General features: G+C 32.1%; 3 protein-coding genes across 3 annotated transcripts; all 3 read left to right on the top strand.

Annotated features, from left to right (window-relative positions):
- The first annotated feature begins 1311 nt into the window (after window positions 1-1311).
- On the top strand, window positions 1312-2593 carry LOC112097257. The gene has a single exon (XM_024182261.1). It carries the CDS (start codon window positions 1570-1572, stop codon window positions 2569-2571), a length of 1002 nt encoding a protein of 333 aa, XP_024038029.1. The 5' UTR covers window positions 1312-1569; the 3' UTR covers window positions 2572-2593.
- Window positions 2594-6986: 4393 nt separating this feature from the next.
- Window positions 6987-8013, top strand: LOC18038761. The gene is made up of 3 exons (XM_006428769.2): window positions 6987-7288; window positions 7405-7571; window positions 7715-8013. The coding sequence occupies exons 1-3, from the start codon at window positions 7216-7218 to the stop codon at window positions 7733-7735; spliced, it is 261 nt and encodes an 86-aa protein (XP_006428832.1). The 5' UTR covers window positions 6987-7215; the 3' UTR covers window positions 7736-8013.
- A 4095-nt stretch (window positions 8014-12108) lies between these two features.
- Window positions 12109-14792, top strand: LOC18039067 (cell number regulator 8). The gene is made up of 3 exons (XM_006428767.2): window positions 12109-12584; window positions 13407-13609; window positions 14300-14792. Exons 1-3 carry the CDS (start codon window positions 12266-12268, stop codon window positions 14537-14539), a joined length of 762 nt encoding a protein of 253 aa, XP_006428830.1. The 5' UTR covers window positions 12109-12265; the 3' UTR covers window positions 14540-14792.
- The last annotated feature ends 3242 nt before the right edge of the window (window positions 14793-18034 follow it).

Genomic DNA, 18034 nt, shown 5'->3' with positions numbered 1-18034 from the left:
TTTGGTGGGTACTGACTAGATTTTAATTTTGTTACATTTAAGTTTTAATATGTCAAGATAGATTTCGATAGGTACTAATTATACTTCAATTTTAATACATCAAAACAAATATCAATTAGGGTCCCTCTATAATGCCATGGTATTAGATTGAAACTTCAGTATCAATAATAAGATAAAAAAAAGTCATTGGATAATATCCAACGGTTCATAATAATTAATTAAAATTAAGTAAAATATCAAAATTTATTGGACATAAATAATTTCACCAGTTAATGAAGATTAAATTGAGATATTTTACTTATTAAATAAGCTAGAGAGCCCATTTTTTTTTTTTATTTATGTGATGGTATTCTAACAAACCACAGCTCCTTTAATTTTCTCTATTCAAATATAAACATTCAAATATAAACGAAATAAGTTATAATAAAATTCTGCAATATTGACCAATGACTCTTTGATCTAATAGGAGAAGTCTTACATTTACAATGGTGAGTGCAAGGATTTTCGAATATTAGAGAAGATTTAAAGTATATGGGTATGTGCTTTATTGTGTCAATGTATAGCGGTGGTCCCAATTATATAATATAATTGTAAATATTAATTCTAATCTCATTAGAGATGGTTTAAAATATCTGGACAAGTGCTTTAGTATGTCAATGTATGGCGGTGGTCCCAATTGTATAATATAATTATAAATATTAATTGTAATCTCATTAGAGAGGATTTAAAGTATCTGGACAAGTACTTTAGTGTGTCAACGTATGACGGTGACAATCTGTGTATAATAGAATTAAAAAAAATGTTGCAATATTATAGTTGCAGTAGAAATTAGAGCCATAAATTCATTCGCATATGTCAATTCATTCATAATTTTGTTCTAAATATATTAAAAGATTATTTTAAATTCCTTGATACATCACTCATGATTAATTTGGTATTTAGTTTTTACATTACAATATCTATAAATAAAATCTATTATGTTCATATAGTTGACGTTTAAAAATAAACATACAAGTAAAATTTGAAAAAAAAATTAAGTCAAAACCATATTATTTTTCAACTTATAAAGTTATATTCACCATATTAATATATTTTTTTCAATGAACTTTAAAAAAAATAAACATAATTAAAGGAATAATTTTTTTTAAAGATTAAAAAGATAATGAAGTTACTTAAATCTAAGGGTCTACAGTAGCCCCTTATCAAATAATACTATAAAAACATATACTACATCTACAGAAATCCTATCAATTATTATTTGTTAGACTTTACTTTAATTTATATTAAAAAAAGAAAAAAGAAAAAGAAACCTGTTCTAGGAGAACCGTCCAAGCGAAGCCAAACAGAACCTTACAATCTCCCAGATAGAAAAATCTATACAATCTATTCACCCATCCGTGCGAAGATAAAATAAAAATCAAAAGGCAACACAAAAACAAAAACACATAAAGCAAGAACCAACGAACTACAACTGTAGTCACCACCATATCATATCTTCTGCTTCTTCTTCTTCAGTCTTCACTTCTCACAATAAAAGAAAAAATAAATCAATAAAGCAAATCTTCTCCGATGAAGATGAAGGTTACTACTAAGCCCATGTCGAGTCCGGGTCGGGCGGAGAAGTATCCGCCGCCACTGATGCGGTTCTTGAGGAGCAATGTTGGGAGCAGAAGCAGAGGCAGGTCACGTTCAAGTCCAATGTTTGTGCTAAGAAAGAAGAGTGCCGCCATTGAAACACAGGAACCCACTTCGCCGAAAGTCACATGCATGGGCCAAGTACGGGTCAAACGGTCGTCGAAACAACAACAACAACAACAACCCGGAAAAAGAACCGGAGCCCCGAATAAACGGCGGTGCAAGTGGATGGGTGAAAATGATAAAAACGGCTGCTTTTGCCGCCGTTTTAAGGGGAAAGGACTCAAGCCTAGGTCTTTAAAACCCGTTTGGTGCAAATGGGTGTTGTTCTTTCGTGGTAGCTTTCGAAGAAAAAGCAAAATTAGAGGAGATTCTTTAGAGAAAGATTCAAAATTTGGCGACAAAAGTGAATCTTTTGTTCGAGAAACTGAAAACGAAGAAGAAGAAAAAGGAGAGGAAGCTGCTAAAGTTTTTGTTTCTCCTGCATCAACACCACCAAAAAATGCTTTTTTATTAACAAGGTGTAGATCTGCACCATACAGATCATCTTCATTAGCAAGTAGGTTTTGGGGTGAAGAAGAAGAAGAAGAAAAAGAGCAAGCAGAGGCAAAGACAGAGCCAGAAAGCGGAGGAGAAGAGAATCCCACATCGGGAAGAGAGTCCATTTGCAGAGATTCGGATCAACAACCGAGAATGGATCCAGAAACTGAGGAAAAATTGAGTTTTTTCAAAGAATTTGAGGGCCCAATTGATAAAATTAGAGAAAAATTTGTGAAATCTGCAAATATTGAATCAGAGGGGGAGGAGGAGGAGGAGTTGGTAACAACTATGCGGCCTTTGATACTCACTAGGTGTAAATCTGAACCGGCGAGAACCGGAGAGAAGCTTGATCCTCAGTTGAGTTTCTGGAAGCAGAGAAGGTTGGGTTTCACATGAATTAATCAATTTAATTAATTAAATCAATTATAGATATATATTTTTCAGTTTGTTCTTTTTTGGGTTTCTTTTGGCAACTTAACTGAATATAATCTTTGTTTTTATTTTGAATTTCTCTTTGTATTATTTTTATTTTCACATGTGGAGCTGTACGAGAGAATCTCTATGGCTCTCTATGCTATAATCTAAAGATTAAAGAAGGGCTATAAAGTAAAGTAAAGTTGATTCGTACACTGAAATATAAACAACAGGGAAAATTGTGTATTTGTGTTTTGTTGTTGTTGTAATGTTGTTGATGTTAAGCTTCTCTGCTGCTGCCAGCGCCACTGCTCGGCAGTCAACAGCAGCTCATGGGCACTTGTATTTATTATTACAGATATATAAATTTCTGCTTTTATTTTCATTTTCTTTATCATTTTCATTGTTTCATACCCCTCTTTTTTTTGGGCTTTGTGGGGCTTTTGGGGGCTAAGAAACTTTTTACTTATTTATGCATCTTTGGATACTCTGACTAACTTTTATACTAAGGTAGAAAGTTTATACAAATCTTCTTCAGGTGACCCACATTTTGAAGTAACAGAATAAATAATACTACTAGACACTGAACTTTGTTTTTAGTTGCAATTGGTAGCTTACCTTACATTAGTTAAGCTATCAAGATCTATTGTTAAAGAGAGTCAAAGGGATCTACAATCATGTGCATATCATGTATTTTAATGTAGCTAAACTTTGGAAAAAAAGAAAAAAGAAAAAAAAGGATCATATCAATTAAGAAACATAATCTGTCATACGCATTTCATTCATTCTGGATAAGGAACATGGGATGACCAAGATTTTAGTTTTGGACAATATTGGTTGTTTTTATTTAAAAAGGTACTGGTTTAAGATATCTTATTGAGTTTGGACCTATTTCTAGTACAGTAACGGAATCTTCAAAAATTGAAATGTGTTCACCATTTATACATCTATTACGTAATAGATTTCTACTATTGTTGGCTGTATCACTAGCCCCCCTTCATTGAGCTCAGGCCATGATTTTCGGCTCCTGTTTAGTTGAATAATTGTCTTTTAGATGTGATAAAAGTTTTTTAAATTGGGATTGTGGGGTATCAATTATGGTCATCACCCTTTGGGACCTATGCCTTCTGATACTTTGTGGTTATGCACTTGCGCTTTCATTCTGTAGTTATGAAGAGTTCATATGAAGGAACTATTAGATCATAGTGAAAAGAATAAATATCTGTGATGGGTAGGAAAATAAATTATTGAAGTTTGTCTTATTCGTTTTTCCCTTTGCAATTATTTATGTTCTTATTTCTCGGAAGAGAAAGGAGAGCAGCTGCAGTCTTACACAACACACAGAGGTAATAATCCAGTTACCAATTCTGTAGCTATATCCTGAGCAGAGATTGCTTTTGGTAATTGACTAATGGTGTACCTGTTGTCTGCCACTAAATTGGAAAAGCTCAAAGCTGAGTGATTGATTACACGTCTCTGCAGAGCAGAGTTCTCAGAATCAGAAAAATGCAACCATTTAGATTTGAATGTTTGATTTTGGTTTGGCTTGGCTATTGAGGCATCAAAATAAACAGGCACAAGGGCCACCGAATAGGGGGAATTTTTTTTTTTTAAAATAATCACTGAACAGCTTTTTGCAGGGCTCACAAAAAAGATGAAGCTTCGTTCTGCTGCAATCCTATGTTGTCATTCAGAGTGACACGCAACCAACAGTAAACCAGTGGCCCGCCATGACAGATAATGGTCATAAAGCAATAATAAGATAATTAGAGTATAGAAAACTGGAATCATAGTTACATATCAAGGCCACTTACTGATCTTTCAGATAGCTGTGCATTACTATTTTACTTTGAAAATTCCCTGGATTTGGAAGAAAAACTAGCTTTAATTTATTATGTTATACTAGAGACGATATTTGAGTCGCAATAAAACGTGGCAATTTATCTTCTAATTAACTGTCGCATTCTAATTCGGCAGTTATAGATAATTTTTCTTGTAAGTTGGTACTCAAATTCGAAGATAAGTTGTCTCATTAATTGGCACTCAGTATACTTCCTGCGACCGAATTGAGATGAGAAGTTGAAAGTTTGTTTCACCAATTTTGACACGAGTCAACAGCTTTGAAGCAAACAGGAAACAGCTAATGAAAATGCGCCAGGCAAAAACCCATTCCCATCCAGCCTTGATCCAGGCTACTGATGTTGGACCTAACTTGACACAAATTCAAAGCACAATATGGGCATTTAACATTCATAAGCTCAACTATCACAAGTTGGGTCCCCAACAACTCTTCATATTATAGCTTCAAATCCATAAAACTTGAAGTATATGAAATTATGCTTCTTCTTCTATGCACTAATATTGTGTTTACTTCTCGGATTGAAGTGAGAGTGGGAATAGGAGTGACGTGTTTACTTACAATAGAATGAGAGTGTGGATTACTAATGAGAATATCAATTGTGTTTATTTTATCTTGAATTGAAAGTGAATTATTAAAAATTACGGTTTTACTCTTATGTAAAGAATACGTACGTTTAATTATAAAATGAATAAGAAAATATATTTGTACAATAACCTATTTATTTTTAATTTTAATTATATAAAATAATAATTAATAATATTTTTAATGATGTAAATTAAAAAAATTTATAAATTTTATTTTTATAATCTAGACTAAATATTTTTGTCCCATTTTATATATGATAAAATTGTAATTTTTAATATTTGTTAACGGTATTTTCAAAATTAAAGAGAATGGGAGCCTAGAGCCCACTCCCACTATAAAAATGAGTGGGAAACACGGTGTGAGACTCCCACTTTATCCACTTTAAAAGAAAATAAACAATTGATTTCAAGGACGCCCCACTCCAGAATCCGAATCCAAGACGTAAATATGACATAAATAATGAGTACAATGGCAGTTCGGGTTTTAGATTTTTATTTGATTCCATTTTTCCAATAGGAATTTTACATCTATACCTTACACTCTTTAGCCAACAAATGGGGTATACAATCAATCAAATAAAATCATGTTTAAAATAGACCTCAATGATCATTTAGTATTTGTCTTGGTGTGCTATTACACTTTCTCAATGATTAGGCAAAACCCATGCATTTTTGAGCTCTTTCTTATTGAATTGTTTCAAATTGAGGAATTTGCCACCACAAAATTGACAATCATACTAGATTATGATTATTTAGAATCTACTTTTCGGGTTATAATAAATGAAAATTCACGCAAAAATCCATACATTTTAAAATGTAAATTTGAGCTGACCGGACCATGACAATTACTTATAGCTAATTATCACACTCTTAGTTGTTGTCATCTAGTCTAAATCCAAATTTTGAAATATATAATTTTGGTGAATGAATAATCTTATAATTATCTTTAACAATTGAGTTGAGCATCGTGAGTGAGAAAGAACTGTGTTGCTTTGGAGTTTGGTCAAGCTAGGATTAAGATGGCCACAAAAAATTAACGATTCTGAAGGCACCACACAACTTCACCAATGGTGAGACACATATACTTTCCTTGCATGCTTAAGAACTGTATCCTTTGAGGATATCCATTCAATAAACATATCAACATGTTAGGCCCACCAATAATTCCTTTGAAATTGACTTATTCAACGTTACACAAGATAAATCTAGTTTATTTAGTAATATTGTTGCCTATTAATTCCAAAAAAAATAATAATTAATAAAGTTATTATTTGTGTAATTCAGCTGCTTACCAGTACAAGACTTTAATTAAATATGGATGCAGATCAGGTGCTAATAAAACCATGTTATGTCCTTAATTTTCTTTTTCAAAATTCATCGTGTTTACTGTCATAATTAGTCAATACTAAAATATGTGTACGTAACAAAATTTTATTGAATGATTGAATAAATAATGTAACACACTCTTATGATACTCTCAAGACCAAAACTCAAATGTGAGGCTGTTTTAAGATTTATAAGATTCAGGACTTAAATCTTATTCCTAAAAATTCTGCAATCACATTGCCTCTTTTTCAAGTTTCATCAACCTAGTTTGTGTTATATATATATATGGTTCACATCTCCATCAGTTTCTCTAAGTTTCTATAATTTCATCCAAAAATTAAAAGATTTCAATTAATGATTCTGGGCATTTTGTGTTTAATAATAGAAAACGAAACATAGAATATAGAAAAGAGAGTAGGTGACAGAAGAGCTAAATGGGGTGTCCCTCAATAGCACACCTCAATAATACACACATGGACTTGTCACCAAAAAACAATATAATAAAAAGAAAAATAAATAATTAAACGTTATCATATTGAATGAAATTAAACATAACTTGAAGGGTTTTAGGTGCAGGGCATGGTCACGCTTCATAAATGTTTCCAACGCAACACATCTACATCGTTTCCTCGCAACTTATTGCTGTGTCGATGGTGACGGTTTCAAAAAATTCAATTGCCCCAATAAGCTCAACCAACTGCTTTTCTTCTACCGTGCTTCTCCCGTGTGCACTTCCACCTTTTCATTATAAATCCACCAGCACCACATTCTCAAGCTTTAAGCTTTGATTCTCACACTCAACTACTTCTGGATTACGGCTTTTGGCTTTTGGCTTTTGGCCTCAGCAGCAAGCTCATGGAGCTCAAGTCCAGCATCACCACTTTCTTTCTTCTGTTCCTTCTCTTCGCCACACCATTTTGTTCATTAGGTACGTTGCTCCTTTTCAAGATTCTTGAAAAATAAAAGATTAAAAAATTGTTTACCTTGTGTGACAAGTAATCTAATATTAAAGGCCTTAATCGATTGCCTTGTCTTATGATGAAGGTGGGTTGCCGGAGCTGGATTCAGAGGTTTACGAGATTGATTACAGAGGTCCGGAGACACACTCTTCAATTCCTCCGCCGGATCATTCTCATGGCCGTGGGAAGCCTGTGATCCGCCATGAAAGTGCCGTGTTGCCTCCAGAATCAAAGGCCACCGGAAGAAAAAATGTAAGCCTCCATTATGCTTTTTTTTTTTTTTTGGGGGGGTACTGATATTCACTTAATCTTTGATGATTGCTTGCTAGTGTTACTTTGTTTTGTAGTGTTTTTTGTGTTTAAACTTTTCTATGTGGGTGATTCTTGTTTTGCAGGGAAAGAAAGTTCATGGATAGAGAAGTTTTAATTTGGAAGCCAATTTGAAGTACTTAATTTTGATTCAAGTTATTATTATATAGTAGTAAAGTTCCTTTTTGCAATAGGTATATTAAGAATACGTGTAGAAAATTTGTCAGTCTTGAGTCACTTTTTTCACTTTTATCTACAAAAATATGGATATGTAAATGTGAGTTGTGTGATCGTATGATTAAATAGCTTAAGCCTTTAGTGCTGGTCTCTTGTGAACCGTGGTGATATAGCTCTTCTGTGATAACAATGGAGTTTTTAATTAGAAGTTGTGCTTATTTTTAATGAATTGCAACATTAACATTTATCTGAAATGGGAATTCTAGCTAACATTTTAATTTGTACAAGAGAGCAAAAATTGTAGTTGTAGGGGCTGATCCTTTGAATGAAACTTGATAATAATTTGTGCTTTGTATAAATGGTTTCCATTGGAAACACTACCTGAAGCTCAAATCAATTGCAGAATGAATGACAGCTTGCTCATCCGATCTCCATATAACATATTCAAATTATGGTAAGAGTTGGATGTTTATCACCTGCTTCTGATTGAGAATTAAAGACGGTATATTTTGAGCTGTCTTATGTTTTAATACAATGCTCAATTTAATGTTGTTGGTTAATGGATCTTATAAAAATGCTATGCTGCTATGGTACTCTTGTTTTTTTTTTCACTTAATAAAAAGAGAGGTACTTTAATATTAAGTTAACAATCTCATGTTAGATCCACTTCTTAAGAGAATATAATACGATTCTGAAACGAAATATGATTAAGAGTGTATTTGGAATTGAGGTGCTGTAAATTTTAAGTTACAACTGCTATGGAAAAAAAATTGTAATTATGAAATAAAAATTAATAATATGTAATAAATAATAATTTTAATAAAATTATTAAAGATATAATATATTTTTCATCATACAAGTAAAAAATCATATTAATATAGTTTCCAAACTACAACAGTTAGTGTTTACCAAATACTTTAGTGCTGTATCTTTTAACCTACAGCTGTCCAACCTCAATCTCAAATGCACCCTAAACTTAATTTTTTTTTATTGAATCGACACAACACGAGATAGTGTACACATCTAATTTGTATTAGAACATATACGTTATTTATTTTGTATTTTGTATCTTTCTGACATCAATAAGGATTTCAGGCATGGTCCTGTGCATGTGATGTCTCACATGTAATGTGGCATTAGGGTTTGGTCAAATTTATGCACGAAAGTAACATGTATCCAAACTAAAATTGAATATATATTTTTCAAAGAGAAACTACAACCCGAGATCCAAAGGCCTTGCCCCGACCGGGATGGTCCTCGTCCTTACAGATATCTGCCTCTGAATTTGTCACAAAATTAGAAAAATGAAAAAGATTTGTGTGGTTGCCAGAGAAAATAGCTTGGCAAAATTTTTCGTGAGATTCTCATTTACAATCTTAAGATGAATTGTCCATCCAATCAATTTTTTTCCAATTAGGAATGAACTAATCGAACAAGGCAAATGCTTGTGGCTTCTACATTAAAAGTGAAACTGTGAGTTTAGTTTGAGTCTCTAAAGTTGTTACCACCATCAATAATTGTATATTTTGTTAAATATAAAATTTGTAAAAAAAAAGAAGGTAAAAACTGGGTAAGGTTTAAAATTGATTATGCTACGAGTTTCAAACCTCTAATCTTTTGAATTACTTTGAGAAATTTTATTAATAACGTTAACCAGCACTATATGAATAATCATATATTTTGTTAAACATGAAATTTGTTACATTTTTTGTTCGGTTTAAATTTGATTATGATAAGTATGGTTGTAGATTTGTTAATAACAAAAGTAAAATTTTTTAACATGATATAAATATGGTTTCTCCGACAGATTTATATTGGAGAAAAGTTCATAATATTGTATCTCAAAAATATTTCTTAAAAAAATAAATAAATAATAATGGAATTATTTCAATTGTGAATCACTCTCTAAAGTTATTAGTATTGAGTCAAGAAAATTAAAGCAATATTTAATAAAGTATTTAGCCGGTGAGAGATTATCAGGGTAGCAGTACTCATACCTAATCTCTTTTTGGGTGTACCTATGTTGCATTTGGTGTTACTAGTAATATATGTAAAATTTCTATAATTGAAAATTATTTTATAATTGTTAGTAGTCACTTACAAGTTACAAATGTGACATAAATATATTAAGTTAAAACATAAGTTTGTAAATGTGTAAAATCCTTTGCTTATTGCAACTAATATCTATTGCAATTTATATGGGTTAATTTATATTAATTTAATAATATAAAAATAATTTTAAAAAAAAGTGTAACTATTTTACCTTCAAAATAATTAAAGCATGAGTTTTTGTAACAATTGAGAATGGTAAAGGAAGGTAATTAAATTGTTTTTAATTTTCATTACATGTCTGATATTTCAATAAAAGTCAAGGAGTCCAAAGAAATTCACCCTTCAATAAAAATGCGGATAATATTTAATTGAGTCCTTATTATTTGTTAAAAAAATTTTAGACCATAAGTTTATAAAATGAATCAATTAAATACTTTCAAGTACAAATTTATGTCATTCAAGTCCTTAACTTAATTCCTCCATTAAAAATGTTAAGTTAACAACATTGATTTTTGTTGATTCCAATTGATTTTTATTGATATTTGGAATATCCACCCGCATCCATTAAGGATATTAACCGCGTCTAGATCCACATTTTTTTTACGGATCCAAATGTGGATCCGGATATAAAAATATAAATGCAGATCTAGATCCGAATGCACCTACATCTGAATCCGGATCCGGATTTTGCCATCCTTAAAATTGTTAACAGTATTGAGGACATTTTAGTAAAAATCAATTGAGCACCTCCTTATTCTTTATTTTTGATAGGTGACTACAGTTTAAAGTAAACTCAAGTAACCTAAGTTAATGTTCTTTAAAAAAAAAAAACTAAGTTAATGTTACAAAAACTATAGCATTCTCCATGTGAGAGGTCTGATATTGTTACTGATGAAAATAGATTTCTTTTTATTTATCTTTTTTTTTGTTATGTTATCAAATGGATTAATGTCTTGGTGGTGTGTGGCCAACCAATAGGATATCACTAATTGTATATGTTTGATCTGATTATGGAATTATATAAGATAGATTGATTCATTTTTTTTTTCATTTAAATGAAATTAAGGTCTTTTTTTTCTTTTTTGGATAGCATGGAACTAGCCTACAATCGCAAAATATAGATGTCAATGAACAAACAATTGGCAATAGTTCTGAACAAGCCAATCATGCTTTAATCAATGTCGCTCGACCAGTGGGACTGCATACACAAGTTTTGTGGACTATACCTTAACCTTAAAATGAAGAGTCTATCATTGTCAACAAGGAGTAGAATAATATAACTTCACCTTAGGCCAGCATTTAATTCTCCATTATAGAATGTTGACAATTAGCCATTTCTTGTGTTTGAATTTTAGTTTACCTCAATATTGTAAAGGTGTTCGTTAGTTTGAATTTAATTGACTTTCATACTTTTAATTTTATTATTAGACCTAATGTTAGTGTGGTTTTTCTAATATTATATTCAACACATATATTATTTAGTTTAACAATCACCATATTTTTATAGATGTGATGGAATTATATGGATAGCAAATTTCATTTCTAGTTCCAAGAGTTATGATAGTTTTTTTTTCTTTTTTTAAGTGGTGCTCTTTATATTTGAATTAATTTATAAAAATTGACTAAAGTTTTTGTTTAATTTGGTGCAGAGTTTTTGTTTCCTTTTATTTAAAATGGTAAATAGGTAGTCAAATAAAAAAAAAATTAATTCCCAGGGGCAAAATTATACTTTAAATCACTAATATAATATAAAGGGGTATAGTTGTCTTTTAATTTTTTAAATTAACATTTTCACTAACCTTTTTAATGGAAGAATTAGGTTAAGAATTTGAGTGACATAAATTTGTATTTGAATTTTAAATTTTAAAAGGATTTAATTGATTTATTTTATAAAAATCTGGTCTTTAAATTTTTTTCTACAAATGATAAGGACTCGATTTAAAAATTACCCCAAATATATACCCATACTGAAATCACGAGGAGCTCGTTAGTGCCGACAAAAATCTTTTCGGCACGGCATATAGTACGAGTGAAAAGTCCATCTCACCTTCCAAATAGATATTGATTCTTATGGAAATTACAAAGTTAATTTGAGTAATTTCAATAAAAAAAAGAACCACATACAATGATATCAGACATCAGAGTTGAAACTTCCACGTGTCCACAATTGAGGAAATCATTCCATCAGGACCTGTGGTAACATACTCACATTCACAGCGTATAAATCCCCCTTGACCGAAGACCAGGTGTCTACGCAGCAGAACGCTTAACAAACAAAACGCGGTGAACACGGCTTGAATCTTATATTATAATTTTCCTCTCACCAATTTTGCATATCTTCGGATTCTGAAAAAAAGAAAAAAGAAAAAAGAATTGATTCTTCAAAAATCAATCCAACAAACCCAAAAATGGCGAACAATCACAACAATGATACCGGCAGCGGCAACGATTCTGAATCGAGCCCTCTGTTGACCAATCACCACGTGGCAGCAGATGCCGAGGACGAGAAGAAGTCAAATATTGACGGCAAGACCAACGGCGTTAAGGTTCCGCCAGGTGGGAAATCCGAGGCGCCGGCGTCGGCTGGGTACGATTGGACGGCGAATGGGCTGCCGTTGGGTCACGGGAGTGTGATGGGCGAGCCGATGGGACGGAGCCTGTGGGACTCGAGTCTCTTCGCTTGCCTCGGTCGCAATGATGAGTTTTGCAGCAGCGATCTTGAAGTTTGTGAGTCTTTTATTATTAATTTTTAATTTCATCTAGATCCATTTTATGATATTGAGAATTTGAATTTTTTCTTTTTATTTTGAAATGTGAGATCTTAGGGTTTTGATTTATCATTTTAGGGAAAAATTATGCGTAGATTTAGATCTAATTATTGTTGTTTTTGTAGATTCAATTATCATCAATATGAATTTAAAGATTATCATTTCTCGTAAAAGGGAAAATTAAAGAACAATAAATAGCTTTAAAATGTATATAGCTTGTTGATCATACAGGGGCTAAGCCGAAAATTGGTCATTGTTCTATGTAAATTGATTTTTGTTTATTCCAATTGGACGTTTCTGAGTTTTTGTATTCTTTTGTAGCTTTAAAATGTATGTAGCTTGTTGATCATACAGGTGTAAGGGAAAAAACTGGCATTTTTTAATTTCATTTTTGTTGATTCCAATAGGTCGTTATTGGGTTTTTGCATTCTTTTGCAGCTGTCAAGGTATATATTAAAATGGTGATGAATTGTGATCCCAATATATTTGCATCTCACTTAAATAAGTTTTAGCTATAACTTTTGTAGCTTTAGTCTCAAGATGGCTTTGTTTCTTTGTACATTATGCAATGTTTGTTTCTGGTGAATCAATAAGAGTAGAATTTACACTTTCTTCTTTTTCTGTTTTGATGAAATCTTATTGCATGTTGTCTTTTGGTTTGTGTTTGCTATATGATGTTTAGAGTAGAATTTATACTTTCTTCTTTTAGTTTTTCAAATTCGAATTCCTTGTCCTTATCCTTTTCTTTTTATACTAACCATTAATCATGCCAACTGGTTAGGTCTTCTTGGAGGCATGGCACCATGTGTTCTGTATGGAAGCAATGTTGAGAGGCTTGCATCTGCTCCAGGAACCTTTGCAAATCACTGCCTGCCTTACTCTGGTCTGTACCTGATTGGTAATGCCTTTTTTGGTTGGAATTGCCTTGCACCATGGTTTTCATATCCTAGCCGTACTGCTATCCGCCGAAAGTTTAATCTGGAGGCAAGTTATTCTTGCACTTTGCTTCCCTGTCATCTTAAGTTTTTATCAACTCAAATGTATTCCTGAGTTTGTCTAATATTTTCATTGTCGTTTTGTCTAGAATACTTGTCCAAATATCTGCATTAATAATAACTATGCTAATATTTAATTTTCTTTTGGTACCTTATCTCTGATTAAGGATCATTTTTCTTGTCTTCGGAGGTCTTCAGACTATATCTTTCTTCTAAACTTGCTAATTGATGGTAATGGGATCATTTTATGTTCATTAAAAGATTTGGCCTTAATTATTGTGGTAGAGCTTTGCTAAGGTTATCTTCCATCAATACACCAATTTTTTGGACTCTTATAGATGATTTGTTAACTTGCTCTTGTTTTATGAACATGGTATGCTGAAGCATTCTGTATTTCTAGCTCGTTATAGGGCTTGTTTTTGGGAAAACTTAAGCTTATGATACTGTTTTTCCATCAGTAAGTTATAACTGTATTCTAGATCATTTTTGCAGTTTGGTTGATTTTGAAATTCCAAAATCGCTTTTTGTTCTGAAATGTCTTTATTTTGCATATTGGTGTAATAGGGACTTCCTCCCTTCAATGTGTTGTTTCTTATGATGGAAAATTATAAGGGTGTGTGTAACCAAAGAAACAGGTGGAAGGAAGTGTTGATTGTTTCCAATTTTCTGTTCCAAACAGGGAAGCTTTGAGGCACTTAATAGGTCATGTGGATGTTGTGGAAGTTGCGTGGAAGATGAGTTGCAACGTGAGCAGTGTGAGTCGTCATGCGATTTTGCCACCCATGTGTTCTGCCACCTTTGTGCTCTTTGCCAAGAAGGTCGTGAGCTCCGAAGAAGGATGCCCCACCCTGGGTTCAATGCTCAACCTGTCTTGGTCATGCTCCCTCCTGGTGAGCAGACAATGGGCCGTGGAGCCTAAGGCCATATGCTTCCTTGGAATTATGCCTGAACCTGAAGAGAGATTTTATCTTGTGTATATTTTGTTTGTTGGATGAAATACTGTGGGATCATGTTACACCTTATTTTCATTCTCGAAATTGCAATACCTATTATATCGACTTGGTTTACCCAACCAAGTATAAATAAAATGTAATGGATATGTAGACTTTGTTGTTTTTGTGTTCGTTAATGCGATATATACACGGATATACTCGTCAACTAGAATTTATAAAGGCGTAGTGCTAATACAAATGATGCATTATAATTACAGATCTCATCAATTAGATGGTTTCTAGATGCTTGATGATCTTATTTTCAATGTGGTTTGAACATAAATTTTCTAGTCTATTCTTTTAAGGTTTTCTTTCAATGTAGCAGTAAGCCTCTGCTCTGCAACAATATTTCGGACAGATTTCGGACTGTGAGCCATCTTTTACACTTTTTTTTTATTAAATTTTTTCCCCAAATTATATATGTTTATTTTTTTAAAATTTTTAAAAATAAATTGTAGCTATTTTAAGGATAACATAAAGTTGATAAAATAAAACGACCTTGAACAATCTGACTCGTCCTGAGGAAGAAAAGGTGAGCTGAAATTAGTTATTCTATCTTTCCTTGCAAAACAAAAGGATGTATTTGAAAAAAACAAAAACAAAAGCAAAAGGATGAATTCATTTCTTTCTTCAATGGAATATTTTAAATACAAAAATTTAGAATGACGAGAGAAAGAAAAGAGATACGACAGTACATGCTGAGATGGCAAAACCCCGGGTCGGGTTCGGGTATTGCCATGACCGGACCCTGCCCGGATGCAACCGGTCCGGGTCTGGGTCCGGGCCGGGTTTTAATCCGGATACCCGGATTTTATATTTTTTAATATTTTATGTGTATATATTTTTTATTTTTTGATAATTTTATAAGTTTTAAATTTATTTCAATAAAATTTGACATGAAAATATAAACTTTAAGTGTTTAAAATTTTATATATGTATAATAAATAAGTCAAATAAATATAAAATATTTAAAATAATATATATTTTATAATTTTTTTAAATAAAATCCGGGTTCTGGGTTTATCAAGTGATGCCCAAGACCGACCCGGCTTCATACCCGGGCCGGATATTACCCGATCCGCAACACCCGGGTACGGTCCGGGTCCGGACCGGACGAGTATTTTTGCCACCTCTACGTGCTGTCATTTCTCTCGCCCTTTTTATAATTTAAAAAATTAAAAACTTAATAAAAAATAATGAATTAAGAGGAAAACGAAGGAGAATCCCTTATCAACTTATCTTCACTCCATCTTCGCAAACATTTTCCCTCTCTCGAACGGCTCTCTCGTACAGGACAGTTGTCGACGACAACACGACCGTCGGTGACGACCATAGGTATTATTTCACGGTATCTCTCTCTCTCGCTCACGCACTTGTACATAGGAAAATGAACAATAAACTAATATTTACTCCTTAAATATTTGCTCTGCCTAAATTTTAAGATCCTAAAACATGATGAAATGTGAATAGCAATTAGTGAAGAGCTCTAATTGTCTAAAGCCAAAGAGCGAAGAATTATCATTACTTACTATTTGTATTTTCCATCATGGAATTGCTTGTTTTTCAAGATTTGAAAGTCTCCAGAAATTCTTTGGCCTTCTACAACTCTTGCTTCCGCCTTGATTTTTCCCATTTGTGCTGAGTGACTACTAAACTAATAACCTTCGGCTCGATTCTTTGCTGGAATTCTGGATTAATTTTCTGGGAAAACCCATAGATACATAATCAAAATTTGCAAAATAATATAAATTTTTTTTATTTGAATTCTGTAAGGGTCTTTTTTTTTTTATTATAAATGTTAATGATAATTCTGTACAAAATTTTAAATTTTGTGATTTATGATAAGTCTTTGTGTGATAACTTAATTTGGAAAAATTAATATTATATGCTGAAACAATAATATGATTCTTCCAGCATATTATTTCTGCACCTGAGGTTGCCTTTTTAGTGAGTAATACTTTGATTTTGGTTGATTTATGTTTCACCTGATTTAGAATTTTTTTTAAAATTTAAATTGCTAGAAACTTAATGGACTAAATTTTTGTTGGACAAAAAATTTGTAGAAATTTATAATAACTTATTCTTAATACAAATGTTAACTATTTTGTAGAAATAAAAAATTTAGAAATTGAACGCGCAATTGAAGATGTGCAATCGGACAAATATGAGCTAACTCTTAGGTATTTGATAGTATGAGGAAATGTTTGCGTTTTACAAAGCCTATGATAAATAAGAAGCATTTCCTATGAGAAAGCTAACTAGTAAGAAAAGGAGTGATGAGATTTTAAAATACGCGATATTTGCAATTGGCCGTAGTGACAAGTCGAAAAGTAAATCTATTGATCTGTCGAAGCTAAACATATTGTGTTGGTTGTGATACTAAAATTGGAGGTTGTTTAAATGAAGATGGAAAATGGGTTCTTCAAATTTTAAACCTTCAACACAATCATGAATTGAGCTAGGTACTTCCCTTGTAATCGTAGAATTAGTGCAAGTGCAAGAAAATATTGAAATGAATGATTGTACGAGAATTAACATTGCTTAGAATTTTAATTGTATCGTTGTTGAAACTGGCAGGCATGAAATTGTCTCGTGTTTAGAAAAAAATTGTGGAAATCATGTTGACAAAGTAAGACGATTATAACTTGGAAAAGGAAATGCTATGTCAATTTTAAAGTACTTTTAGAAAAGCAAGCGGAATGCAATTTTTTTTTTAGCATTAATTTGAATGAGCATAATCGATAAAAGAATCCATTTTGTGCAAATTTGAGGAGTATGCAGCTTACAAATATTTTAAAGACATCATCACATTTGACACCACATATTTTACCAACAAGTATGATATTCCATTTGCTCCTTTTGTTGAAATTAATCATCGTAGTCAGTCTATTTGATTAAGATGCAGATTGATTTCACACGATGATACGGAGACATTTATGAGGTTATTTGAGGTGTGGCTATCATGCATGTCTGGTTCTCCTCTTATTGGTGTCATAATGGACCAAGACAAAGTAATGCAAAGGCAACTGAGAATGTTTTTCCTACGACTAGGCATCGATGGTGTTTATGGCATATAATGAAGAATGTGCCTTAGAAGTTAGAGGCTTTTAAAGAATGTGAAGATATTATTTCTTTTTTGCTTTTTGTTGTTAATGATTCAATGAGCCTTGCTATGTTCGAAGGAGCTTGGCATGACATGATTACAATATATGATTTATGGGACAATGATTAGTTAAATGATTTATTTGATGAGAGGCATCGTGAGATTCCATGCTATTTGAAAGATAAGTTTTGGGTAGGAATGTCAACAACTCAATAAAATAAAAGTATGAACGCATTTTTTGATGGGTTTGTTCCCTCAAAAATAAATTTAGAGTAGTTTGTGAAGCAATATGAAAATACATTGAGAAGAAAAGATGAAT

Source organism: Citrus clementina, unplaced genomic scaffold (genome assembly GCF_000493195.1).
Source record: "Citrus clementina cultivar Clemenules unplaced genomic scaffold, Citrus_clementina_v1.0 scaffold_6, whole genome shotgun sequence".
Classification (NCBI taxonomy): domain Eukaryota; kingdom Viridiplantae; phylum Streptophyta; class Magnoliopsida; order Sapindales; family Rutaceae; genus Citrus; species Citrus x clementina.
Note: the sequence above shows the minus strand (reverse complement) of the source record. Positions and strands in the feature narration are given on the sequence as shown.

What these genes read in the sequence shown, in the direction of transcription:
- LOC18038761 (XM_006428769.2), top strand. Translation starts at nt 7,216, where the DNA reads ATGGAGCTCAAGTCCAGCATCACCACTTTCTTTCTTCTGTTCCTTCTC. An exon ending in CACACCATTTTGTTCATTAG is followed by an intron (nt 7,289 to 7,404) that starts GTACGTTGCTCC and finishes CTTATGATGAAG; the next exon opens with GTGGGTTGCCGGAGCTGGAT. An exon ending in AGGCCACCGGAAGAAAAAAT is followed by an intron (nt 7,572 to 7,714) that starts GTAAGCCTCCAT and finishes CTTGTTTTGCAG; the next exon opens with GGAAAGAAAGTTCATGGATA.
- LOC112097257 (XM_024182261.1), top strand. Translation starts at nt 1,570, where the DNA reads ATGAAGATGAAGGTTACTACTAAGCCCATGTCGAGTCCGGGTCGGGCG.
- LOC18039067 (XM_006428767.2), top strand. Translation starts at nt 12,266, where the DNA reads ATGGCGAACAATCACAACAATGATACCGGCAGCGGCAACGATTCTGAA. An exon ending in CAGCAGCGATCTTGAAGTTT is followed by an intron (nt 12,585 to 13,406) that starts GTGAGTCTTTTA and finishes CCAACTGGTTAG; the next exon opens with GTCTTCTTGGAGGCATGGCA. An exon ending in GCCGAAAGTTTAATCTGGAG is followed by an intron (nt 13,610 to 14,299) that starts GCAAGTTATTCT and finishes TGTTCCAAACAG; the next exon opens with GGAAGCTTTGAGGCACTTAA.